This window comes from Suncus etruscus, chromosome 13, assembly GCF_024139225.1.
Source record: "Suncus etruscus isolate mSunEtr1 chromosome 13, mSunEtr1.pri.cur, whole genome shotgun sequence".
NCBI lineage: Eukaryota > Metazoa > Chordata > Mammalia > Eulipotyphla > Soricidae > Suncus > Suncus etruscus.
In genome coordinates, this window is record NC_064860.1 from 2969597 (window position 1) to 2996200 (window position 26604).

At 44.8% G+C, this 26604-nt stretch overlaps 1 protein-coding gene across 1 annotated transcript in view; it reads left to right on the forward strand.

Annotated features, from left to right (window-relative positions):
* Positions 1–26604, forward strand: part of KMT2C (lysine methyltransferase 2C) — a 214602-nt gene that overhangs the window by 125091 nt on the left and 62907 nt on the right. Inside the window, 11 exon segments of the mRNA XM_049785972.1 lie at positions 7700–7721; positions 7724–7818; positions 9802–9918; positions 16123–16224; positions 16414–16518; positions 17249–17430; positions 17872–18036; positions 18758–18867; positions 19353–19418; positions 20445–20657; positions 25272–25397. Coding sequence (XP_049641929.1) covers positions 7700–7721; positions 7724–7818; positions 9802–9918; positions 16123–16224; positions 16414–16518; positions 17249–17430; positions 17872–18036; positions 18758–18867; positions 19353–19418; positions 20445–20657; positions 25272–25397 — 1303 coding nt within the window.

Genomic DNA, 26604 nt, shown 5'->3' on the forward strand with positions numbered 1-26604 from the left:
CAAGAGCCCTCCCACAAAAAGCTATTTTGTGACTGGTTGACTTTTTGATAGGAATAGTAGTTGATTTTGGAATTTAGCTGCTCAAAAGAGTAATAAAGTTGGATTTTATTTTGATTAAAAATTCACCGCCTCTAAATCAAATTCAGATAAAGTTTATTCACTACAGATAGAAAATTGAACTGGAGTCCTGTATTAGCTCTGTAGATTTTGTTCTTTCTTTTAGGCACAGGCATGGGCAGACATTTCTTCTCATGTGCTTTGTTCATTTTGGGGCTTTTGTTTATTTCAAGGCTTACTTTGGCTCTCTGCTCTGAAATGATCCCTGGCTATGCACAGGGGACGTTATGCAGAGCCAGGGATTGAATCTGGGTCAGACTTATGCAAAACAAGTGCCTTACACACACGTACTCTCGCTCCAGCTTGGCTTTCTCTAAGAATGGCAGTAGAAATACATTACTTTTTTCTGCTGATTCCACCAATTCACCTCTTCCATCGTTCACTCCTTATGGTTGGGGTTGTGCTGCCCCAGAGGTCATGCCTGTTGGCTGTGTTGTTGAGGTCTCCAGCAGCAGTGGCCTTGGAACCCCTCTCCACTTCTTCGGGCAGTGCCACAGAATGAGTTTGGTTCTGTGCACAGGCAAGCTTCACCTCTGAGCCCTTTTCAAATTGTTCTATGTATGGTAGGTTATCAGTATCCAAAATTTTTATATACTTAGATACTTTGTGGATATACTTGCATATGCATGCATCTCCATGTGCATCCTTTGGTAATATTTTGTTTGTGTGTATGTGTGCAAGGCGAGCTCCTTACCCACGGTACCATCTTTCCTGCTTTCCCCCCAAACAACTTCAAACCATTCCTTTCACTCTCACCCTAGCAGTTATTAGTGTCACTGCTGGTGGATGGCTATTTTTATGTTTAAACATATGAAATGTTCCTCAGAAGCAATGGAAGGCTTGGGGGTAAGGTAGCTTAGTGGTACAACTCTGGGGAAGCCAGAACTAGTGAGATCTGGGTTCATCCTGGTGGGGTGCCCACGTGGGCCTTGTTTGGTTTCTGTCATTGAAACCAGATGTGCTTTTTGTGTTTTGTTCCATGTCTCTTCCTCCACAGTGATATTCTAGTTTGATTGTTTTCTTTATGGTATTGAAAATTTTTATTAAGTATATTTTATTTATTTATTTATTTATTTATTTATTTATTTATTTATTTATTTATTTATTTTACAAACCCGTGATCTCACTCATTCATAGTCCTTAGCCATGTTTGCAACCCTTATACATTATTTTCTAGATAATCTTTTTTTTTTTGGTTTTTGGGTCACACCTGGCAGCACTCAAGGGTTACTCTTGACTCTATGCTCAGAAATTGCCCTTGGCAGGCACAGGGGACCATATGGGATGCCAGGATTCAAACCACCATCCTTCTGCATGAAAGGCAAACGCCTTACCTCCATGCTATCTCTCCGGTCCCATTTTCTAGATAATCTTAAACTTTTTTTTTTGGTTTTTGGGCTATACCTGGTGACATTCAGGAGTTATTCCTGGCTATGTGCTCAGATATCGCCCCTGGCTTGGGGGCCCATCTGGGACTCCAAGGGTCCATCCTAGGCTAGTGCACGCAAGGCAGACACCTTACGGCTTGTGCATTGCTCCAGCCCCAGTCTTAAACATCTTAAGAAAATTTTATTTAAAAAACAACAACAACAATCAAGGGGCCGGATCGATAACACAGCGATAGGGTGTTTGCCTTGCACATGGCTGACCCAGGATGGATTTGGGTTCGATCCCCATCATCCTATATGGTGGTCCCCCAAGCCAGGAGAGATTTCTGCGCGCATAACCAGGAGTAACCCCTGAGTGTCACTGGGTGTGGCCCAAAAACCACACACAAAAGAAAAGTATTTTGGACTAAATAGTTCGATAAACTTTGACAAATTTTTTCCTTTATTTTATTTGATCATTCTTGTTTTGTCAATAAAGTTTAGAAATTTCCCTACTTTTAAAGACTGATTCGAGATTATAATACATTTTGACACATTATGGTCCCAATGGCACTTCATTATGAACGCATAACCACTTGATATGAACTGGATGTCCTCATTTTCATCAATTTAATTTTACTATGAGCCGTCAAAACTCCTTTTAGTGAATGGCAAGCATGTACATGAAGAGCTGTAAACGAACAAGTAGGCTTCATAACCTCTTGTAAGAGAAAAACTGATGATGAGCTGCAGAGAATAGGGGAACGATCAGTTGCTAAGATGAAGCTTCTTTAATTGTGGGGCTCTATATTTGGATTGTAAATGTAAATCTCTGAGTAAGTCCTGCTGAAAATTTGGGTTTTGTTTTGGAGATGAAGTGAAAGAAGTAAACCATTAAATCAGATTTATAAATCTTATCATACAACACACTATTCACTAAAGGAAGAGAACGTGCCCTCTTGTTACATATTTTCATGTAAATAGGCAAAGCCAATGTACCCGATGCTGTCTTAGACGCTATTAAAAAGAATGTGATTGGGACTGAGTCCCCCAAGTTGGTCCCTGGCACCACATGGTTCCCTGAGCACTGCAGGGATGGTTCAAGACAAAAAAAAAAAAAAAAAAAAGAATAAAGAGGGGCCCGGAGAGATAGCACAGCTGCATTTGCCTTGCAAGCAGCCGATCCAGGACCAAAGGTGGTTGGTTCGAATCCCGGTGTCCCATATGGTCCCCCGTGCCTGCCTGCCAGGAGCTATTTCTGAGCAGACAGCCAGGAGTAACCCCTGAGCAATGCTGGGTGTGGCCCAAAAACAACAAAACAAAACAAAAAGAATAAAGAGGTTTTTATTAGTGTAAACTTTTGCTGTTCTTTTTTTTTTTTTTTTCCTTGGTTTTTGGGTCACACCTGGCAGTGCTCAGGAGTTACTCCTGGCTCTACGCTCAGAAATCGCTCCTGGTAGGCTCGGGGGACCATATGGGATGCCAGGATTCGAACCAATGACCTTCTGCATGCAAGGCAAACGCCTTACCTCTGTGCTATCTCTCCGGCCCCACTTTTTGCTGTTTATGTGAATAGATGATGCACTGATTTACACTAAAAATGTGGCCTTCTGGGGTTGGAGATTGAACACACGGATTAAGGTGCTTGCCTGGTTTGTGGCCAATACGGACTTGACCTCTAGCACCACATATGATCCACCAAGCTCCACATGTAGCAATCCCTCAATTGCTGGGCACCAAAACCAAATATTAACACAAATTAGGTGACTTACCTTTACAAATGAGTCTATATTATATTTTTCTATTTTCCCTGTAATTGCTAGAAGGAGAGAAAGGTCGATGAGATGAAATTCCACATGAGGATTTCTGTAGTTTAATTGAAACACTGATTACTGTGAGAGCCTGGGACCTGCCTGGACTGTGGTGGTCAGGATCAGTGGTACCGTGGAAAGTACCCTGGGGTCGCAGATCAATGTAGAGGCTACCCTTTAGAATGAAGGTCCCAAAGGTGTTGTGGGCCTGGGGAGACTACACTAGCTGGCGAAGAACTGTTTATATCAAAGTTTGTCCATGAAAAGAATCACCACAGCTAATGACGCATTCTAATAGTCAATATGGTACTGGGTCACTTCTTTAGCTCTGAGCCGTGCAGGGCGGCATAGCTTTGGGTGTCCTGTTGTGTTCACCTAGGGCAAGGGAGAGGTCAGCCCAGTCCTGCAGAGGTGGGTGAGGTTTCTCAGGAGGGACCAGAAGCTTATCTGGCAACCTGGTGTCCTTGGAGGGAAAGTGTCCCAGGGCAGTAATTCTTCAGGGTCATGTGATTCCTACTTCCTTGTGCTTGTCTGGAGGTTCTGGAGTCTCAGACCATAGCTGCATGCTGAGATTCATGGGTCAGATTTGGGTGCTGCAGAACACACCAGCTGAGTTGGGGAGGGGGGTGTCACATTGGCCATGATAGCGGATGCCCTGACCACTCCCACCTCTGCTCTCTCTCCCTCTCCTTCCCTCCCTGCCCTCTCCTCTCTACTCTCTCACATACGGTTTTGCAGCTAGTTTAAGGAGTTGGTAGTGGGGAGAGTTTGAGATCCATGAGTTTTGGGCTCACAAGCTCCCAGGAGCCCGAAGAATATGGGTGTGACCTGTGTGTAAAAGGGGGCCATGGCATGAGACTGGGTGCCAGCTTCCAGGACTGAGACCATGCTAGAAGAAGGTTAAGGAACTTGGGAAGACAGGAGGAGCCAGAGGGCATTGGGGTGCTGCTTCCAATCCTGATTCCATCTCCTGAACTCCAAACACTGCTCTGCAGGCCCCAGGACACCCCAAAACAGTAAGGGCTGGGCAGTACTTTGTCATCTGACCTGGGCCAGTAGGGCTGGAATCACTGTGGGGTATGGTGGGACCCAGACTCCCACTGAGAAAGCACCCCGCAAACTCGGATGCTGGTTCCCACTCCTGTGCCCTGTCTTAGTTGCTTCCCCTTTACTCTGTTACTGTGGGCCCTGAGCTCTGTACCCAAGACAAGAGACTGAGTGGCTATTGATGGTTTCTTTTCCCCTCAAAGCTGAGATCTGACGGGCAGTTCATAAGGGAAATTGATCATGATGGCCATTTTAAGTCCATTTTAAGACTTAACAATGGGCTTGGAGCCTCTTCTTGGTCAAAATATCAAAGTATGGACTGGAGAGATAGGAAAGCAAGTAAGGTGCTTGCCTTAGAGTGGCCAACCTGGGTTCTATCCCTGGTATCACATATGGTCCTTCCATGTCCTGACAGGACAGGAATGATTCCTGATTACAGAGCCAGGAGTAAACTCATGAGTACCACTGGGTCTGGCCTAAAACAAAGTATAACTATAATTTTCAGCTCCTTTAAGTTTCACAGAATCTCTCTTCCAGTGTTTCATGATACAAATTCTTATTAAAATTTATAATGTTTTTCTTCTCCAAGTTTCTTCTGAGTGAGTGAGCTTTGAATTATCCCTGAAATGGCACCCACACACTTCTGATCTGAGGGGGCCCTTGCTCTCTGTGCCCTTGCTAGAGGATGGATAAATCCTTTGGAGACAAGATCCAGTTCTAGCACCAAAGTTAGCTTTTAAATTATGAATGGTGATGAACATGTTAGCAGAATCTGACTTCTTAAGATACTATTTTTTTTTCTTTCTTAAGATATGTTCAGTGAACTACCAACTAAAAGGACCAAGAGGGCTTTAAGGTAGACTCTGCTGCATGAGCTGGGGTACTGGGCTGCATGGCTGGGTTAGTGAGGTACAAAATCACCCCATACACCGTATCTCCAAACCCAAGTGAACGAATCTGAATCAGGGTCGCACAAGAAACAATCCAGATCAGGCTGAGGGTGGCAGTCTTCTACCTAGCATGGACATCTCTGCCTGCCAGAACTACCATTTGTATTGAGTACAGATGTCTGTAAACCCACCCAGATTTATAAGTAAGATTATCTTTGTTTTGGGTGAAACCAAGTTGTAAACAAACAGATACAAAGAAACCAGGGGTAAACTTTGTTTTAGGTAAAATAAGGGGTAGCCCAACAGTAGGGTTCACTGTACATGGGGACTAGGCCCCAAGACTGGATGCAGGCTGGAGGTAGGGTGACAGCTGCAGTGTAGTAAAGGGAATGAGGGTAAGCATCCAGGAGCAGTACATGGAAGATTCCACTGGGGCCTCTCAACAGCTAAACTGAGAGTTTGATTATTATTGGGGTGCTGCATGTCAGGGGAGCTCCTGGTAGGTGCCAGGGATGAAACCCTTCGTATGAGCACCATCTTTGGCTCCATTTTAGACGTGGTATTGGGAAAAGTGAAAATGCAGGAAGGAGTCAGAGCAGGTCAGGAGTACAGGGGCACTGGTGATTGCTAGTGTTTGACCAGTACCGGCCTCAGTATCTGAAGGTCCCCTAAACTCCCTGAGCACAGAGCAAGGAAAGAGTCCTGAGTGCAGAGTCAAGAGTGAGCCCCGAGTACAGTTAGGAATGAGCCTTGAGCACAGAGCCCAGTGACAACACCCCCACCCCACCGAGTGCAGAGCCAGAGCCAGCCTGTAGAGAGCTAGGAGTGAGAACTCCCAACCTCCAGCTTCCCTCAGGAGTAGAGCCCAAAGACATCCATCAGGTCGGGAGGCACCCAGATTTCAAGGTCAGGCGGGGGGAACGACTGGGAGACTGTGATGAGCAGAGTTCGTCATTTTCGACCTAAATGTTCTTTTGGGGAACCTGCTCAGAGTTTTGTTTCTTAAACTTTTGTCACCTAACTGGGAAGATCATACTGTATATTGTTGAACTACCCTATTTAATATGTGTTGCAGGTTATTCAGCAGGTGTGTTATGTGGGTCTGGCTCAAAACTGAGGCACATTACTGGCATGGAAAGCCCTGGGTTCAATACTGGCACTGTACCATATCCTGAGCACTGCCTGGAGTATCCCTGAAGAACCGGAAAACCCCTTCAAGAAACTTGAGATTTTTGAGGCCCAAGTGATAGTACAGTGGGGAGGGCATTTGCCTTTCACATGGCTAACTTGGGTCCCATCCCTAGCATCCCATATAGTCCCCAAACCTGCCAGGAGTGATCTCTGTCTCTCTCTCTCTCTGTCTCTCTCTCTCTCTGTCTCTCTCTCTCTCTCTCTCTCTCTCTCTCTCTCTCTCCCTCCCTCCCTCCTCTCCTCTCCTCCTCCTCTCCTCCCCTCTCTCTCTCTCCTCTCTCTCCCTCTCTCTCCTCTCTCTCTTCTCCCTCTCTCCCTTTCTCTCTCCCTCTCTCTCCTCTCTCTCCTCCTCTTTCCTTCTTTTCTTTCTCTTTCTTTTTTTTTTTTTTCCCCCGGTTTTTGGGCCATACTTGGCGGTGCTAAGTGATTACTCCTGGCTCTGCGCCCAGAAATCATTCCTGGCCCTACCGCTGTGCTATCTGTCCAGCCACCAGGAGTGATTTCTGAGAGCAGAGCCAGGAATAAGGATTCACCTCTGAGCACAACAGGGTGTGGCCATTTTAGACATCACTGAGAAAAAGTGAATTAAAAGTTAATGATCTTTGGGCTGGAGAGATAGCATGGAGGTAAGATGTTTGGTGGTTTGAATACGGCATCCCATATGGTCCCCCGTGCCTGCCAGGAGCGAATTCTGAGCATAGAGCCAGAAATAACCCGAGTACTGCTGAGTGTGACCACCTTCCCCCAAATTTAATGATCCTGGTATTTGGTGACAAGTGAACTTTCTACAGTTTATTGTGGAAATGTCTATTGATTGCTCATGTTTCTGTTTGCATTTCTTGGCCTATTTGTACTGGGTTTGGTAGTTAATTGTACTAGGTTTATAAGCTTATCTAACTTTCCTTTCTAGTTATATATAGCTGTTAGAAGAAAAAAAAATCCCAAATAATTTCTTATGGTATTGTGGTCATTTGTTTGACTTTTATTTATATTTTGGAATTAAGATCGCAGCCCAGCTTTCATTAATGTTGATGTCATGAGAACTGAATTTTCAATATTTCATTACAATGTTGTTTCTACCAGAATAATGTAAATTGTTGTTACAACATTTTAAGTTTAAAGTCACTATAAGTTTCTTTTTCCTTCCTTGAAGCAATTTGTCCTAAATTTCCATACGTATGCATTTGTTTTTGCTGTTCTAATTCCTTAGTTGCTGGCTTTGACCTTTTCTGTTGCTGAGTTTTACACATCTATTTTCTCACCTGCCATATCCTAGGGGGCCTGGAGCGCCCATAGCACTTGAGCCCGCCCTCCTGGTCCCCCGACACTCCAGAAGGCCGGGACATTTTTAAACCCAGGCAGCTTGCAGGCGGGCCCATTTGGAGCATCAAAGTGGTAAATAAAACTGCATTTGCATTCATATATCATTTCTTATCGATTTGGTCCGAAGTTAATTGATTCTCTAGGTTTAAAAATAATTGTGTTTCTAGAACCACTTTTTTTTTTTTTTGTCTAAAAACTTGACTATGAAGAAGTAACATCATGGAAATTAAATTGCTATTTTACGTGACTGTAAAAGTCTGAAAATTTTTGTACATTTTTATGGTTGTTTTCTATCATAATTATTTCTGTAAGGGGGAAAATCCCTGTCACATAGGCTCCGAGGTACTTAAAGATCTGTTCATTTATGGTAAAGTTTTGTTGCTTAATGGGAGGCAAAACCAAAAAGGGACAGGACAGGAATGTGTTTATTATGCATTAAGGCAAGGGCCCAGACTAACACGGGGCTTGGCTATCTGTGTTGAGCCACTACCTTGTAATTACTGGATGACTCTCCTAGTCCTTTGAAGCAAGTTAAGTCATCTAAGTCATTTCTACCCGAAAATTAACTTGAGAGTGTCACAGAAAAGTCAGTGCTTTTCTGATTAGAGGAGGCCATTTTTTTTATTTACTATAAATCTGGAATGAGGCTGATTAACTAATCAATGTCAAAGGAGTTCTAGATTTTATTTACTTTTTACTATTGGCCCCAGTAAGAGCACAATTTACAACTCATTCCGATGAAGCATGTAAGATGCTAAAAGCATAAATAATATGCTCTTAGAGCAGAGAGTGATTTATTTCAGTTTGGAATAAATATTACAATTTTTGGGGTGAGGTGGGGCTTTCATCCAGTCTTGTATGGTTGGATGTCAGGAATGACCAGAGCATTGAGTCAGTGACTCTGTGAAACTCTTTATACCTGTTTTAAAGGCAAAACTGTTCAGGTTGATCCTTGCCTTTTCAAAGAGGGTTTGAGAACGGAAAGTTGGCAGCTTTTATTAGAACTGGAGCAGCTCAAGCCCTTCATGCACTTGTTCTGGGTGTGCTGAATGCTCACAGGACAGCAGGTTGTGGGGAAGATTTGTGTGTGTGTGCGTGCGTGTGTGTGTGTGTGTGTGTGTGTGTGTCACTTAGGGAACAAGCTCCCTTTACATCAAAGTGTGATGTATTATTTCTCAGGAAGTCACAGCAAAGCACTATACTGAGCATTTCAGTCACTTTTAAACAGCCCTTGTTTGTGTAGATGCTGATATTTTTGCAGGGAGTAATCTATGAGTCCAATGAGGAAACAAGTATTTGCTAAATTTCAAGGAACTCGATCATGCTTTCCCTAGACTTTTTTCATGTGCTGTATTTAAAAAAACAACAAAAATGCCCAGATAAATTATTTCCATTTCAAGTGTTGCCCTTGTTGTGTAAAAGCAAGTCTTTTTATTTATTTATTTTTTGGTCAATGTTTATCCATATTCCAATAATCTCCAAATAAAATTGGCCTCTACTCTGGGAGAATGGATTTTATCTGTTCATTTTATGCAACTATTGAATACTAAAGGAAATGAATGTTTTTAATCATAGAAGCCCAGGAACTGCTGTTCACCAGCCCAAAGCAAGGGTCTGTGCTGTTCCCATGGTGTCGAACAGGGACTTTAGGGCCAGGCTCACTGATTCTGTGACTATTAGCAAGTCTTCCCTTCGGTCCCCGAGTGCAATTATTTCTAACTTACCGACCCTCTGAGCTGGTTAGAGTGACAGGTGTCCAGAGCACGACTGGGCTATAATAAGCCCTGAGAACTGTATGGGTCAATGGCCCTTCCTTACCCTAGACTCTGCTCACGATGATTTTTTTGATCCTTCTTTGGAAACAGGGCAGAATGAAGGCTGTATTCACAGTGACCGAGTCCAGGTTTGTCTCTTAAGATTATGAGTCATAGCCCACTTAGCCTGTCATCGCAGAATATCAAAAGGTCAAAATAAGGCAGGTGTGGCTAGGAATTGGTCTGAGTAAGAGAGTGTCTGTGTAACATGTGAATGCTGACTTCTTCCTCTCTCGTGTAGGGTCGAGGGGCAGGATTTCCAGGAAAGCGGAGACCTCGTGGTGCTGGGCTTGCTGGACGTGGTGGCCGAGGCCGGTCCAAGTTGAAAAGTGGCCTTGGGGCGGTGGTGTTACCCGGGGTAAGAACCATCTCCTCTACCCTTGCTCTCTTCATCCTATGCAGCTGGCGATGGTCTCACCATAGCAAACGGTCTAGATCTTAGAGTCACGTGAACAGGCTTAATTTTTAACTTGATATCACTTTTTCCTGCCTCATAAACAGTGCCTGCTTTTGACTTGCATCCTAGGCCCTGACTTGACTGTTTTTAAGAACCTCCAGTCAGATATTTAATGTTTTTTTTTGATACTTCCTACTTTCTCAAGTTGTTGTTTATCACTGACTTTGTGTGACCTTTGATCTTTCTTTTTTTTTTTTTTTGTTTGTTTGTTTGTTTGGTTTTTGGGTCACACCCTGCGGTGCTCAGGGGTGACTCCTGGCTGTCTGCTCAGAAATAGCTCCTGGCAGGCAGGGGGGACCATATGGGACACCGAGATTCGAACCAACCACCTTTGGTCCTGGATCTGCTGCTTGCAAGGCAAACGCCGCTGTGCTACCTCTCCGGGTCCGACCTTTGATCTTTCTGTGTCATCCCTTGCCCCAAATCCAAGATGAAGATATTTGCCCTTTTTTGAGGGTTGGGTGGACATACCCAGTGGTGCTCAGGGCTTACTTCTGGTTCTGTGCTCAGTGGTCACTCTTGAGAAACCACATTGGGGTGTCAGAATTTTGGAACACAGATCAGCTATGTGCACTGGGCAGGCATCATTATTTTGCATCTTGAATCTTCAGTCAACCAGTTGTTTAACCATAGGGGGTTTTCTTTTTGTTTGTTTTTTGCACCCCAGGTGGCAACAGGAGTTACTTCTGGCTTTGCACTCAGAAATATTTCCTGGAAGGCTCAGGGGACCATATGGGATGCTGGGAATCAAACCTGGGTCCATCTTAGGTCAGCTGCATGCAGGCAAATGCCTACAGCTTGGACCCACCATTGGGGGTTTTCTGATCAAAGTGTATTTTCTTCTCTTTAAGATACTCTTGAAACAATCTAAAATGAAATTTTTACTTTTCTTTGGTCTCACCTAAAGGCACTCAGGAATTACTCCTGGCAGACTTGGGGGGGCATATGGAATGCTGTGGAACGAACCTAGGTTGGCATGCATGGAAAATGACGTGTTCAGCATTTTAAGTCTCAGCACATGACACAGTCGAACTCCATTTACTAAGGTTCTCTTGACTTATGCTCAGGAATTCCTGTCGTTCTCAACGACAGGATATTGAGGCCAGGGTTTTTCTTCCAGTTTTTTTTTTTTTTTTGTGTTCATGCATTTACAGATGGAAGTATTGTCATTTCAGATGGTGTTTGTCAGTTGCTAATTTCTAGAAATACTAGCTTTCGCATAAGACTTTTGTATCTGATGGCCATCATTCTTGTAGGTGTTTGCTGGTGAGTTGGCTGCAGTGCTCTGAATGTTTCTTTGTCACATGAACATGCCTGGAGATGGGTGTTTGCTTCTTGTTTGGTGGCCCATCTGGTGGTGCTCAGGTTACTTGGGGCACGGCATGGCACTCAGGGATAACTCCTGGCGAGACTTAGGTAGGGGACCATATAGGATGCAGAGGATAGATCCTGGGTCAGCCTCATGCCAGGCAAATGGCCTCCCTGTTATGTTAGCTCTCTGGCTCCTGTACATGAATTTTATGTTTCTCAATTTGGACATGAACATGGGGCTTAGGATTAGACTTAGATTCTCTGGCTGAGCTGTGTCCGCAGCTTTGATTTCTGTGTTCTGTTATGTTTATTGTTAGCTTTCAGTGCATGTTTTTTATTTTATTTTATTTTTTTATTTTGTTTTTGTTTTGTTTTTGTTCTTGTTTTTTTTGGGTCACACCCAGAAGCGCTCAGGGGTTACTCCTGGCTCTATGCTCAGAAATCACTCCTGGCAGGCTTGAGGGACCATATGGATGCCAGAATTCAAACTACTGTCTTCTGCATGCAAGGCAAATGCCTACCTCCATGCTATCTTCTGGCCCATCAGTGATGGTTTTTTTATTTTTTTTGGGGGGGAGTGTTTTGTTTTGTTTTGGGGCCACATCTGGTGGTGCTTAGGGGTTACTCCTGGTAGGTTTGGGAGACCATATGGGATGTCAGGGATCAAGCCTGCAGGGTTGTGGAGTAGTAGTCGGAGGAAATTTTGGGTACCTGGAGTCAGAAAATTTACCTACCAACTCCTCAGCCCTGCAAGCTATAGCCAAGGCAAGTACCCCACCCACTGTGTGATGTCTCTGGCCCCCTCAATGAACTGTTGAAAAGAATTGGTAAGATTCTATAACATAGCCCTAGGGATTTTTGATTGTGGAGTGGAAGCTTTTAAAAATTTTTTTCAATTATCCTTTATATATATCTTTAAGCATCATGATTACAAACATGATTGTAGCTGGGTTTTAGTATAAAAAGAATACCCCCCCATACCAGTCAACCTTCCCACCACCAATGCCCCCCATTTCCCTCTTCCCCCACCCCCTGCCTATATTCAAGACAGGTATTCTACTTTTCTCACTCACTGCCATTGTCATGATAACTCTCAGTGTAGTTATTTCTCTAACTGAACTCATCACTCTTTGTGGCAAGCCTCATATTGTGGGCCAGTCCTTCTGCCCTCATCTCTATTGTCTTTGGGCATCATTACAATAATGTCTTTCATTTTTCTTAACTTTTTGTCAAATTAATTATGGTGTTTTTATTTTATGTTTAGACAGAACTTGATCAATTTCAGACCACTCCCTTTATATTAATAATTTTCTGGCCATTCTTTTTTAAAAAGTTCAGAATAGGTGTTGAATTTTGTCAAATGCTTTTTATTTAGAGATGACTAGATTGTTTAGATGAGGACTCATGTCAGCTGAAAATTTTTACCCTGGTTTGCCAAAACCATGTTGTATTCCTGTGATTAATTCTGCCTGATCATGATGCTTTGGGGTTTTGTTCTGTGTTCATGAGGTACATGCTCAGGATAGCACTCCTACTGTGCATCTTTGGGGCCCCTAAAAGAAGGGGTCTCCAGTGGGCATTGAGTGATTATTATTCTCCAGAGGAAGGTGGGCCATCCACTCCTGGGAGGACCCTCTGGATAATGGTCTTGCTCTATCATGGTGGTTTCAGAGAGTAGAGTGTGAAGCATGTAATCTCTTCAGTGTTATAAAAATAGTTCTTCTACATGTTACTTATCGATTCATTGGTGAAAAAAAATTTTAAGGGTCGGAGATAGCATAGCAGTAGGGTGTTTGCCTTGCAAGCAACCAACCCAGGACTGACAGTGGTTCGAATCCTGGCATCCCACATGGTCCCCTGAGCCTGCCAGGAGCGATTTCTGAGCACCACTGGGTGTGACCTCAAATCAAAAAAAAAGTCTAAAGAAATTTGGATTTTGGGTCACATCTGACAGTGCTCAAGGCTTCTCCTGGCAGACTCAGGGAACCAAATGAGGTGCAAGGATAGAACCCAGGTCAGCCAAATGCAAGGCAAACACCCTATCCATTATACCTTGGCTCAAACGCTGGTGTAACATTTTTTTAAAAAATTTTTCTAAGAAATAAAAAAAAAGAGAAAAAAAAATTTCTTTTTGGGTCACACCTGACAATAGGCTTTGAATTCAGAAATTACTCCTGGCAGTGTTCAGGAGACCACATGAGATGCCAGGGATTGAACTCAGGTTGGATGAGGGCAAGGTAAGAACACTAACCAATGTACTATCTCTCTGGCCCAATGAAACTGTTTTAGCCAAGATTTTTTTTAATGGGAACTTTTGTTGGTTTTAGTTTGGGGGCTGCTTCCAGCTGTGCTCAGGACCCACCCAGGGCTCTGGATTCAGGAATCACTCCTGGCAGACTTGGGAACCATATGGGTGCTGGGGATGGAACCGGCATCAGTCGTGTATAAAGAAAATGCCTTGGGGCCGGTGAGGTGGCCCTAGAGGTAAGGTGTCTGCCTTGCAAGCCGGTTCAATCCCCTGTCCCATATGGTCCCCTCAAGCTAGGGGCAATGTCTTAGCGCTTAGCCAGGAGTAACCCCTGAGCATCAAACGGGTGTGGCCTGAAAAACAAAAACAAAAAACAAAAAAACAAAAAACAAAAAAAAGAAAATTCCTTACCTGCTATCTTATCTCTCCATCCATGTAAGATGGATGGGAAAAACTTAAAGTACAGGTCTGTTTCTTTGGTAGATATAGGACGTTGTAGGTTGTTTCTTCTTATATTTATTTTTTCCCAAGGAATTTGTCCATGTTTAGGTAAACTGACATAGGTTGGTCATAAAACTGCATTGTAATCCTTTAACTATCTATAGCAGTGGTCCTAAAACTACTGCCTTCGGGCCACATAGTGTATTTGTTCCTGTTTTGTTTCATCACTTCAAAATAAGATATATGCAGTTTGCATAGGAATTTATTCATAGTTATTGTTTTTACTATAGTCTGGCCTTCCAACGGTCTGAGGGACAGTGAACTGGCCCCCTGTTAAAAATGTTTTGGGACCACTGATTTGTAGCATTTATAGTGATGCCACCTTTCTCAGACTCTAGAAATTATTAGTTCGTATCATTTCTGGTTAGGCTTACAGGAAACATTAACAATTTTTTCAATATTATGGGTATTTTTTTTAAATAATTGTGATACATATATATATTATTATTATTATTTTTTTTGGTTTTGGGGTCACACCCAGCAGCGCTCAGGGGTTACTCCTGGCTCTACACTCAGAAATTGGTTCAAGGGACCATATGGGATGCTGGGATTCGAACCACTGTCCTTCTGCATGCAAGGCAAATGCCCCACCTCCATGCTATCTCTGCCCCCAATAAACCTGATATTTTTATAGGTTATTTTTTTAATTCATTGATTCAGGATCAACAAACAGTGCCAGGAATTGAATTTGGGCCAGATCCGACTGAGGCAAACAGGCACGCACCTTCCCCTGGTCTATGTCTGCAGTCCTTAAAAAGTGAAATACAGGGGCCGGAGAGATAGCATGGAGGTAAGGCGTTTGCCTCTCATGCAGGAGGTCATCGGTTCGAATCCCGGCATCCCATATATGGTCCTCCCGTGCCTGCCAGGAGCAATTTCTGAGCCTGGAGCCAGGAATAACCCCTGAGCACTGCCGGGTGTGACCCAAAAACCACAAAAAAAAAAAAAAAAGTGAAATACAAACACAATTTAAAATTTTATGGGGCCAGAGAAATAGCATGGAGGTAAGGCATTTATTTGCCTTGCATGCAGAAGGATGGTGGTTCGAATTCCGGCATCCTATATGCCCCCCCCCCCGTGCCTGCCTGGGGCAATTTCTGAGCATAGAGCCAGGAGTAACCCCTGAGCACTGCCAGGTGTGACCCCAAAACACACACACACACAATCCTGGTATCCTATATGCCCCCCCCCCACACACACACAATCCCGGCATCCTATATGGCCCCTGTGCCTGCCTGGGGCAATTTCTGAGCATAGAGCCAGGAGTAACCCCTGAGCACTGCCAGGTGTGACCCCAAAACACACACACACACACACAATCCTGGTATCCTATATGCCCCCCCCCCCCACACACACACACACAATCCCGGCATCCTATATGGCCCCTGTGCCTGCCTGGGGCAATTTCTGAGCATAGAGCCAGGAGTAACCCCTGAGCACTGCCAGGTGTGACCCCAAAACAAACAAACAAACAAACACACACACACAAATGAACCACAAACAATTTAAAATTCTATGTAGAGGGGCCAGAGCTATAGCACAATGGGGAGGGCATTTGCCTTGCACACAGCCAACCCAGGTTCAATTCCTGGCATCCCATATGGTCCCCTGAGCCTGTCAGTAGTAATTTCTGAGTGCAGAGCCAGGAGTACCCCTGAGCGCTGCCAGGTGTGGGATGGGCTTGTAGCATGTCTCAATTTATAATAGCCTTGTAGTGCTTTAAAATCTTTTTTATTAAAAGGGACTTAATTTATGATATAGGTTCGGGGAAGAAAGAGACAGACATATGTGTGCCAGAGAGAACACAGTTTCTTTACACAGCAGGTCTTTGAGTCGCTAAGTCAACCTGTCACACACACAGGCACATTAAGCAGACTTTTCTGTTTCTTGGTTACAAATTTTTCCTGCAACTGTTTGTCCAGTTGTACCTGGCATCCATCTATGCTCTCAGTCTTCCTGACTAGGATACTCGTTCATCTTCAGCGACCTCTGCGCAAGTCTGCTGTAGTTGCGACTGCCTTTCATGCCCCTGCTTCTGCCTGCAGGTGTCGGCCGCAGACCCTGCTTCCACCAAGGATGAGGAGGAGAACTCGATGCACAACACAGTCGTCCTTTTCTCCAGCAGCGACAAGTTCACCTTGCACCAGGTCTGGATGCACCTTTGCTTTCCGTTGTTGAATGCCTCTTGGTTTGTCCTAGCTTACCTTATGCCCAGAAATTTCTCAAAGTAAACTTAACTCTCAGGCTGTGTATGCTCAGAGAGGTGTTTACTCTGGGATGATGTGCAGGTTTGTGCCTCACCAGTAACTAATGTGTGCGTGTGTTCTTGATTCCAGGACATGTGCGTGGTGTGCGGCAGCTTTGGTCAAGGGGCCGAGGGGCGGCTGCTGGCCTGTTCGCAGTGTGGTCAGTGTTACCATCCTTACTGTGTCAGTATTAAGGTAAATGCGCCTTGGTGCAATGAAGCCAAAGTCCCTGTAATGCTTGGACAGTGTCCTGCCACTTTTCATTCTGAAACTAGATTATTTTTTTGGTGGGGCCGGAGGGATAGCACAGCAGGGAGGGCACTAGCCTAGCACGAGGCCAACCTGAGTTTAGTCTCCGGCATCCGTTATGGTCCCTCGAGACTGCCAGGTGTGATTCCTGAATGCAAAGTTAAGAGTATTGTAGGTGTGGCCCAAAACACCCCTCAGAAGGAAGGACATAAAATAGATCATTTCTTGCTTAGGATTATAGTATATACACAATAATATTCACTTCAGGAATTGCGTTTAATGTGTATTGTCTGTCAGAAATTAACTTCTGTATTGTTTGGCCTACACCATCGTAGTCATCTAATACATTCCACTGCGGAATATCTCATTTGAAAAATATTATCACTGTTTGCAATGCAAATGGCATTGTTGGTTCTTTGTAGCATAGAAGTTGAGGGTAGCTGATGAGACATTGGCTCGTCTCCTCTGGTCTCCCTCTTAGTTTTCACAGTCCTCACCGCAAAACTTTCTCAGAGAATTGACTGTCCCTGCTTCCCTATGGGACCAACCCCTTGCTCAGTCGTAGTAGCTCATCACTTTCCTTTTAGGAGCAGAAGCACTGCAATCACCTATTGGTGGTATTGATCATGTAGAGCAAACTGCTGTGGGAAACATGGTTTGCTTCTTCCTCCTGCAGATCACGAAGGTGGTTCTTAACAAGGGCTGGCGATGCTTGGAGTGCACGGTGTGCGAGGCATGTGGGAAGGCCACCGACCCTGGACGCCTCCTGCTGTGTGACGACTGTGACATCAGCTATCACACCTACTGCCTGGACCCTCCACTGCAGACCGTGCCCAAGGGGGGCTGGAAATGCAAATGGTGTGCGGGGTTGTGGCTTCTTCCTCTTGGGGTGCTCACTGGCACCTGTCTGCCAGGCTTGGAGCTTTTCCAATGTGCCTCTCAGGAGGCGCACAGAAATGCAACTGGGCAGCAGCAGCAAGGGCCCGGAAAGTGGAGTTAGGATGTGGGAGCTGCTGAGAAAGAGGGATGTGAAGTCCTTGGGGTCAGGTGGTGGGTATGGTGTGCGAATTCTGAGCATGAGGAACCATCGTCAGCAGGTTTGTACCTCCCAGAACCTCAGTTGGCCAAAATAAAAATAAAGAACAGATCCCGTTGGCCACGTGACTTACTCTCATGAGTCCTGCTTACTCAGTCCATAGGGGTCACTAGCTCGTTAGGGTCACCGGCCAGGTCACCAGCCAGTCCTACCCACCAGACCCATCTGGACCCACCAGACAGCTTGTGCTTCTTGGCTTGCAGGTGTGTGTGGTGTAGACACTGTGGAGCCACATCTGCTGGCCTGCGCTGTGAGTGGCAGAACAACTACACTCAGTGTGCGCCCTGTGCCAGCCTGTCTTGCTGCCCCATCTGCGGTCGCAACTACCGGGAAGAAGCTCTGATCCTGCAGTGTCGCCAGTGTGACAGGTATGACCCTGCAGGACAGCAATAAAAGATACTGGGGCTGGAACCAGAACTAGGGGGAAGGAACATTGACCTTGCATGTGGCTGGTTCGGGTTTGAGCCCTGGCATCCCATATTGTGTCCCTCTCCCTCCGTCCCCCACCTCAGCCTGCCAGAAGTAATTTCTGAGTGCAGAACCAGAGGTAACCCCTGTGCAACGCCGTGAATGGCTCAAAAAGAAAAAAAGAAAGAAAAAGAAACTTGGGACGTTACCTCACTGTCTTAGGTAGCAGACACCTGGACATTTCCTGCTGTGATGTCTTGACACCACTGACCTTTTTAGTTTTCCTTGCAATGAGGGGCTCTCTCTTAGAACATTTGCTTCCTTTGGTAGTTTTTTGGTTATTTTTCTTTCAGTTGATTTGGATTGTCACACCCTATGGTGCTTGGTGGTCATTGCTAGGGAGGACCATGTATCAACCTGGGCCTCCTCCTGCATACAAAGCCTGTGTGGTCAGCCTGTTGAACCGTCTTCTCTCTATTTCTCTCTCTGTATCTTGCTATCTCTCACTTGCACTCAGAAATCATTCCTGGGGACCCTATGGGATGTCAGAGATCAAACTTGGTCAAACATGTGCGAAGCAAACCCCCTCTCCACTGTGCTTTTGCTCTTCCCCCCTTTTTTAAAAGGAAAACGTTCTTGGTATGTTTTATTGTCTAATATGTGCAGATATAATCTCTCTAGGTGGATGCATGCGGTTTGTCAGAACTTAAACTTGGAAGAGGAAGTGGAGAGTGTGGCTGATGCGGGCTTTGACTGCAGCCTGTGCCGGCCCTACATGCCCACGCACAATGGTAAGGGCCCTCACTGAGGCCAGTCCTGGTACCTGCTGTCTGCAGTGATGGGGTGGGTGTTGCACAAATATATTTTTGAAAGACATTTTTTTTCTTACAAATTATCTTATTCCAACATAATTAAGTAGATGAATTTGCTTATATAGTCCTGTATTTACAAAGAAAATGTTATTTTTATGTTATTTTACATAGAAAATATTTACATAGAAAATGCTATCTTACTTCCAAAAATCTCCTGAGTTTTTGTACTTTCTAGGAACCTTGTAGATTTATTGCTTTCTCCAAATTTCCTTCCCAATGTGTTTTTTTTTCCTCCATAAATTCTCCTTGTTGATCTATCAGAAAGCTTTTCATTGATTGAATTTCCAGGCATTTATTTCTGTAAAGTGGGTTCCAGGATAGGATTTTTAATCATGGAAATATTTAAATATACTTTGCCTTTTCTGAAAAAAACATTCTGTGTTTTTGTTTTTCCTTCACTTTAGTGCCTTCCTCAGACTGCTGTGAATCTTCACTTGTAGCACAGATTGTCACGAAAGTGAAAGACATAGGTAAAATATGAACCACTTCATTTCACTGTCTTTACAAAATGCATATATGCACTAGATATTTTATAGAGCTGAGATAAAATACATTGAGCTGGTCCCTCATTTAATTTCTTGATATTTCAGCCTAGAAGAAACTAGCATAATAATCCTATTGTCTTTGTTTTTTTTGCATCTGCTCCCTTTTTATGTTTATTATGAGATATTTAGACAATTTGGACATTAAAGTCATTCATGAAGGCCTAAAGAGATAGTATAATGAGCAGAGTGCTTGCCTAGTTCATTGTTGACCAAGTTCGATCCCTGCCATTCCATATTGTCCCCCAAATCCCAAGGAGTGATCTCTTGAAGCCAATCAGGAGTAAGCCCTGAGCACAGCTTGATGTATCAACAAAACAAAACCTGACTTTGTTTTTGCAGTTAAAAATTAAATTAAAAGGGGCCGGAGAGATAGCATGGAGGTAAGGCAAACGTTTGCCTTGCAACCAGAAGGACGGTGGTTCAAATCCCGGCATCCCATATGGTCCCTGCCAAGAGCGATTTCTGAGCAGAGAGCCAGGAGTGACCCCTGAGCGCTGCCGGGTGTGACCCCAAAACCAAAATAAATAAATAAATAAATAAATAAATAAATAAATAATAATAAATTAAAAAATAATTATGGTGCTGGAAGATGAATTTCTCATTTGCTATGTAACTTGATCTTGGCCTGGTGCCTTTTCCCTGAAAGAATACACACACACACACACACACACACACACACACACACACACACACACACGCATGCACATACACATGCGCGCGCACACACACGCACGCACACACACGCCAGAAAGTGCATTAACAGCCAATCTTACTCCCAGATCCTCAGCACAGGATGTCATGGTGAGCGCTGTACCAGTCTCCCACCACTCCTACACAAATGCTTTGTCCCAGTCATATTCCCTTGGCCACAGGTATTCTGAAACACCAGCCAGCCCATGAGTCCACACACGGGAGAGCTTAATCTGTGCTGTGGGGATGTTCTGACTCTAGATCCGCCCAAGATCTACACCCAGGACGGCGTGTGCTTGACGGAGTCTGGGATGACTCAGCTCCAGAGCCTCACTGTCACAGTGCCACGAAGGAAACGCTCCAAGCCCAAATTGAAGTTGAAGATCATCAATCAGAACAGCGTGGCTGTCCTTCAGACACCCCCTGACGTCCAGTCGGAGCATTCTCGAGATGGGGAGATGGATGATAGTCGAGGTAATGCCAGTGTCTTTCCCACTGCGTGGCGAGGGAGGGGTGCACTGAGAGCCAGAGTTCTTGAAATGGTGGTTTCCATGTGGGGGATTTATCGAAGAGTGAATTTCTTTTTCCATTATTATTTAGTGATTTTTGCTTCAGGAGTCACATCTAGCAGTGCTCAGGGTTACTTCTTGCTCTGCACTCAGGAATTAACATCTCACAATGCTAGTCAGGGGACAATATGGGATGCTGGTAATTAAACTTGCGCCAGCCACATAGACACAACAAGCCCTCTCCACTATACTATTGCTCTGGCCTCCTCTCAGAGTAAATTTCATGGACTCAGATAGCCCTTGACATGACATTTGTCTTTCGTACATTAGTAGTAGTTCCTGTAGAACTGACCTGGGGCACAAGCTTTGCGTGAAGATGGAGGGATCCCTCCCTGCCTCCACTGGACTTATCCCAAGAGAACCACCAGTATTAATCCCAGAACCAAACTGCCAAGTGAAAATAGAATTGATTCGTCCATGGTAGCAATGGGAAATTGATCCCTCACCTTGTGTCTGCTGTCGCTTTATAGATGTTCCTCAGGAGCCAACTGCGACCAGTTCATTGGTCCAAATAAATAATGGCAGGACTTTACTGGATTTGTTTTTGTTTTTGGGCCACACCTGGTGATGCTCAGGGGTTACTCCTGGCTATGCATTCAGAATTTGCTCAGGGGTCGGGGAACCATATGGGATGCTGGGGATCGAACTGCTGTCTTCCTGGGCAGCTGCATGTAAGTCAAACGCCCTACTGCTGTGCTATTGCTCTGGCTCTTTATTGAAATTCTTGAGGACAAACTATTTTTAAAGTGTAAATAAAGTTTTATTTAAGTCATCTGTGTACAGTTTTCATCTTCCTTCACTCTGGGATGCCTAGAGAGAGCACAGCAGGTTTTTAGGCAGGCATGGATGTGTGTGTGGTGAGGGCAGCACATGTGGACAAACTTTGAGTACTGTGAAGCTGGCTGTGGTTTTGTTGTAACTGCTTCCTGAAGATGGGACTTTGGGCTTGGGAACTTGTTCTTCTTTAGGGTTGTTATTTTTTCTTATACAAAAATAAAGGGTTTTCCCCTATTGTATCTTATCATTCAGCTGTCTTTATTGGAGCATGAACTGGAGCTCAGTGGTAGAACATAGGCCTTAGATCAGGGGTCTCAAACTCAATTTACCTGGGGGCCGCAGGAGGCAAAGTCGAGGTGATCCTTGAGTGCAAAGTCAGTAGTAAGCCTTGAACATTGCGGGGTGTGACCCAAACAATTAAAACAAAACAAAACAGAAAAAGATTCCTCTGTGGCAGGGCCAAAAAATGTTGTATGGAGGGCCGCATATGGCCCACAGGCCGCGAGTTTGTGACCCCTGCCTTAGATGAAGAAAATTTGTTCATTCTTGGCATTGCAAATAACACCCCCTTAAAAGAGAGTTTGTTTGATTTTTGTTTTGGTTTTTGGTTTTTTTTGGGGGGTCACACCCTGCAGCGTTCAAGGGTTACTCCCGGCTCTACGTTCAGAAATCGCTCCTGGCAGGCCCGGAGGACCATATGGGATGCCGGGATTCGAACCACCATTCTTCTGCATGCAAGGCAAGCACCCTGCCTCCATGCTATCTCTCCTAACCCAGTTTGTTTGATTTTTAACTAGTTTTGGATTTAGGGTGGTGGTTTTTCTTTTTCCCCGTGTGAGAAAGTGCTCTAAGGTTCTGGCTCTGTGCTCTAGGGTACAATTCTCAGAGCTGGGGATTGAGCCAGGTTTGGCAGGCTTGGTGGGGGATGGAGGGGTTGGACCAGGTCTGCCATGTGCAAGGCAGGTGCCCTGATCCTTTTCTTTGGACCGCTGCTTCTGGCTGAGACCATCAGCGAGTTAGGGGCAGGAGACAAGCCTGGCAGGGTTTAGAGGTCAGCAAGCTTGCCACGGGTGGGTGTGTGTATGTTTGTATATGTGTGTGATTTGTTTTTCAGGACAATTCAGTGGCAAAGCTTGCACTCTTGACCGCTTTTGGTCACACTATTATTAATATTTAGTGATTTTGTTTTGGGGGGTCATTTTTGTTTGGGAGTCACTGTCCAGCAGTGCTCAAGGTTACTTCTAGTTCTGCACTCAGGAATTACTTCTCACAATGCTAGTGGGGGAACCATATGGGATGTTTGGTGATTGAACCTGTGAAGGGGGGTGTTCTTTTTATGACCGAACCCCAACTACAAACATGCTTGTAATTACGGTGCTTAAATAAATATATTACTGGGCCCGGAGACATAGCACAGCAGTGTTTGCCTTGCAAGCAGCTGATCCAGGACCAAAGGTGGTTGGTTCGAGTCCCGGTGTCCCATATGGTTTCCCGTGCCTGCCAGGAGCTATTTCTGAGCACACAGCCAAGAGTAACCCCTGAGCACCACCGGGTGTGGCCCAAAAACCAAAAAAAAAAAATTTTATATAAATATATATATTACTAAAAGAACAACAACAGCAACAACAACTAGCATGACTGTATAGTCCAATGAGCCTGTTAGGACTAATCCCTAAAAATCTCTGCCCAAAAAGAAAAAGGAAATCTAGCAGGAAAAGAGATATTAAAAGAACCAGTTAATGTGGAGGCTAGAGATATTAAAAGAACCAGTTAATGTGGAGGCTAGTGTTCTGTATCTGCAAAATCACCTTGGCTGAAACTCAGGTCCTCTAAGAGCATCAGTCTTGGGCCTGAGAGAGCACAGCTGTAGGGCGTTTGCTCTGCACACAGCTGATCCAGGACAGATGTGGTTCAATTCCAGCATTCCATATGGTCCCCCATGTCTGCCAGGAGCGGAAAAAAAAAAAAGACCATCAGTCTTGAGTGATTAGGGGAAATGCAGAGTTTCTGTGATGCTGGGCATGTTTGGAGATTAAGTGATTGTTATGGCTTTCCAATCAGAATCTGTTTTGAGACCCCTGGGAAAACAGGAGAGGATTTTAAATAGAAAATTGGTACCTATTTCTAGAAAGTTTAGATTGTAGTTAAGATCCATTGAGATTAAACTATGTTACTCCAGTGCTTCCACTGGGATTAGGCAATGTTTGTCAAGTGATTCCATTTAGGTTAAGCAATGTTAATCTATTGTTTTCATGGAGTCAAATTAGGTGAATGTGGGGCTGAGTCCAGACTGAATTCAGTCCAAACTGGGCAGAGTTGGTTAGAGAGATTAAATGCTTCTGGGTGATGTTAAGGAGCTTTGGTTGTGACAGAAGAGATATTGGGGAATCAAGAAAATTAAGCATAAGATTCTGCGGTCTGTTTTTCCTTCATTTTTAACAGTGGCCAGCCAGACCTGGGAAGGAAAAGGATATATATAGTTTTTTTTTTTTTTTATTTGTTTGTTTTTGGGTCACACCCAGAAGGCTCAGGGGTCACTCCTGGTTTTGCACTCAGAAATCGCTTATGGCAGGCTCTGGGGACCATATGGGATCCCAGGGGTTTGAACCACCGTCCTTCTGCATGCAAGGCAAATGCTTTACCTCCATGCTATCTCTCCAGTCCAAAAAAATATTTTATTTTATTTTATTTAATTAATTTTTTGGGTTTTGGGCCACACTCGTTTGACGCTCAGGGGTTACTCCTGGCTATGAGCTCAGAAATCGCTCCTGCCTTGGGGGGACCATATGGGATGCTGGGGGATCAAATGTGGGTCCATCCTTACACTAGTGCTTGCAAGGCAGACACCTTACCTCTAGCGCCACCTCCCTACCCTCAACTTCTGTAATTTCTTAGCCCCAGTTCCCAATGCAGGAAAAAGCCCTGTGCTCTCAGGCCATCCTCACTGCAGGAAGCCCTGCCACTCCTATCCAGGACTTGCCTGCTTCCCTGTCCACTGCGACCTGAGCTTGGGGGCATGGGTTAATTGAAAGGAGTGACCCACCTGCCTGCAGGCCCCTTGCTCCACCAGACATTCCTGTTCCTTCCAGCACACACTTCTCTAGTCTCTCTGGCTTCTATCTGACTTCCCAGCACCCTCTCCCCCCACCCTTTTTTTTTTTGACCACACCTGTTTGATGTTCAGGGGTTGCTCCTGGCTAAGAGCTCAGAAATTGCCCCTGGCTTGGGGGGACCATATGGGACGCCAGGGGATTGAACAGTGGCCTTCCTTGGCTAGCGCTTGCAAGACAGACACCATACCTCTAGCACCACCTCTCCGGCCCCTAAAAAATATATATTTTAAGTGACAAGTTTGCTTATCATTTCTAAAGTAGCTGGATAAAGTTCAACTACAGATTTAGTTTAGGACCCAGGAGACAGTTGTAGGTCATGTGGGGATCTGAGTTAGAACTGAATTAGATTGGTCCCATCGATGTACCTGCAGTTTGCTCTGTTTTGTGAGGGCCCCAGAGCTTCCACTTGCTCTGTCTTGTCTTCCCATCCTCTATTCTGTGCCTGTTCTAAGAACATTGCGAGCCTTAGCCTGGTCCTTAGACACCCTGCCCTTTTTTTCTCCTCTGCTCTTCCCTTTCCACTGGGATCAGGCCGAGTGACTCTGGTCTGTGGCTTTCCCTTTTTGCCCTCCCCTATTACGAGTTGCATAGGCTTCTTCAGCTTTCTCCCTGCCTTTTCTCTCTTCCAGAAGAACTGATGGACTGTGATGGAAAATCAGAGTCGAGCCCTGAACGAGAAGCTGCAGAGGATGAAACTAAAGGAGTAGAAGCGGCTGAGGGTGTTAAAAAGAGGAAAAGGAAACCATACAGACCAGGTATGGCACTGGGGTCAGACATTGCACATGGCCAGAGTTTGGCTGGTGGAAGGAAACTATCGGAGGTTTCTGTTATACTTTTGGTGAAATGTGACTTATTGACTATACGTAGAAATCTGCTCAATTCTTGGAGTATGCATTTATTATTTTTCGTCTGGGGCTGCACCCTAGTGCTTGGTGGGTTGGGTGCAGAGAGGTCCCAGCTCAGTGTGTCAGGATTCAAGCCCGTGTCTTGTCCTTTGAATGGTCTCCCTTCCACTTTTTGTTTTTGTTTTTGGGCCACACCCATTTGACGCTCTGAGGTTACTCCTGGCTATACGCTCAGAAATCCCTCCTGGCTTGGGGGGACCATATGGGACGCCGGGGGATCAAACCGTGGTCCGTCCTACACGAGCACTTGCAAGGCAGACACCTTACCTCTAGCACCACCTTTAATATTTTTAGTATTTATTTTTTAACTCAGTTTATGCAATAGTGCCAGTTAAGTATTGGGTAGGTTGCACATATGTTGGATATTTTACAGTTTGGATATGTGTAACAAAGTTCTTGGATCTCTTAAAATATCAGGTCAGACTGGGGAGATACAGGAATTCCAGGGGTAGTCCCCGGCACCATGAGTCCAGGGTTCTGCCTAGAGTGCCGCACCCTGTCTCCCCCCAACCCCCCAAATAAAGAAGCCTATGGTCCAGTGAACACTGTGAGTTTGCACTTTTACATTCTTTCTGCCTTGGGCACAGACAAAAACTGCTGCCTGTCAAATTTACCTCCCTGGGAAAAACTCAGTGAATGGTCATGGTCCAGAGTTTAGAGACATTGATGAGCAGTTTGTTTCTTGACAATGAATTTACTGTGTTTAGTTGGATCCTCCGGTCTCTGTTCTTCTGAAGGCTCTTCCTGCTGAGAGTGCTGTGCTCTCCAAACCAGGTCGCGAAGGATTAATAAACCAAGCTGGTCGGGGAGAGTCATGAAGTCAGTTTGGTTTTTTTGCTTTGGTCTCTCTGAGCACCCAAGCCACAATGACCTTTTTTTTATTAACTCAGTACAAATTCACCAGAGCAGGGAAAGGTCCAGTGATCCAGGTGGACTTTTACATATCAAAGGAGGAAATTTAAAGGAAAGAGGAAATTGGGGAACACCTTTGTTTTGGTTAATGGCTGGGTGTCACCTTAAATCCCCCTTCTCCTCCTTCAGCTCCTTCTTTCTCCTC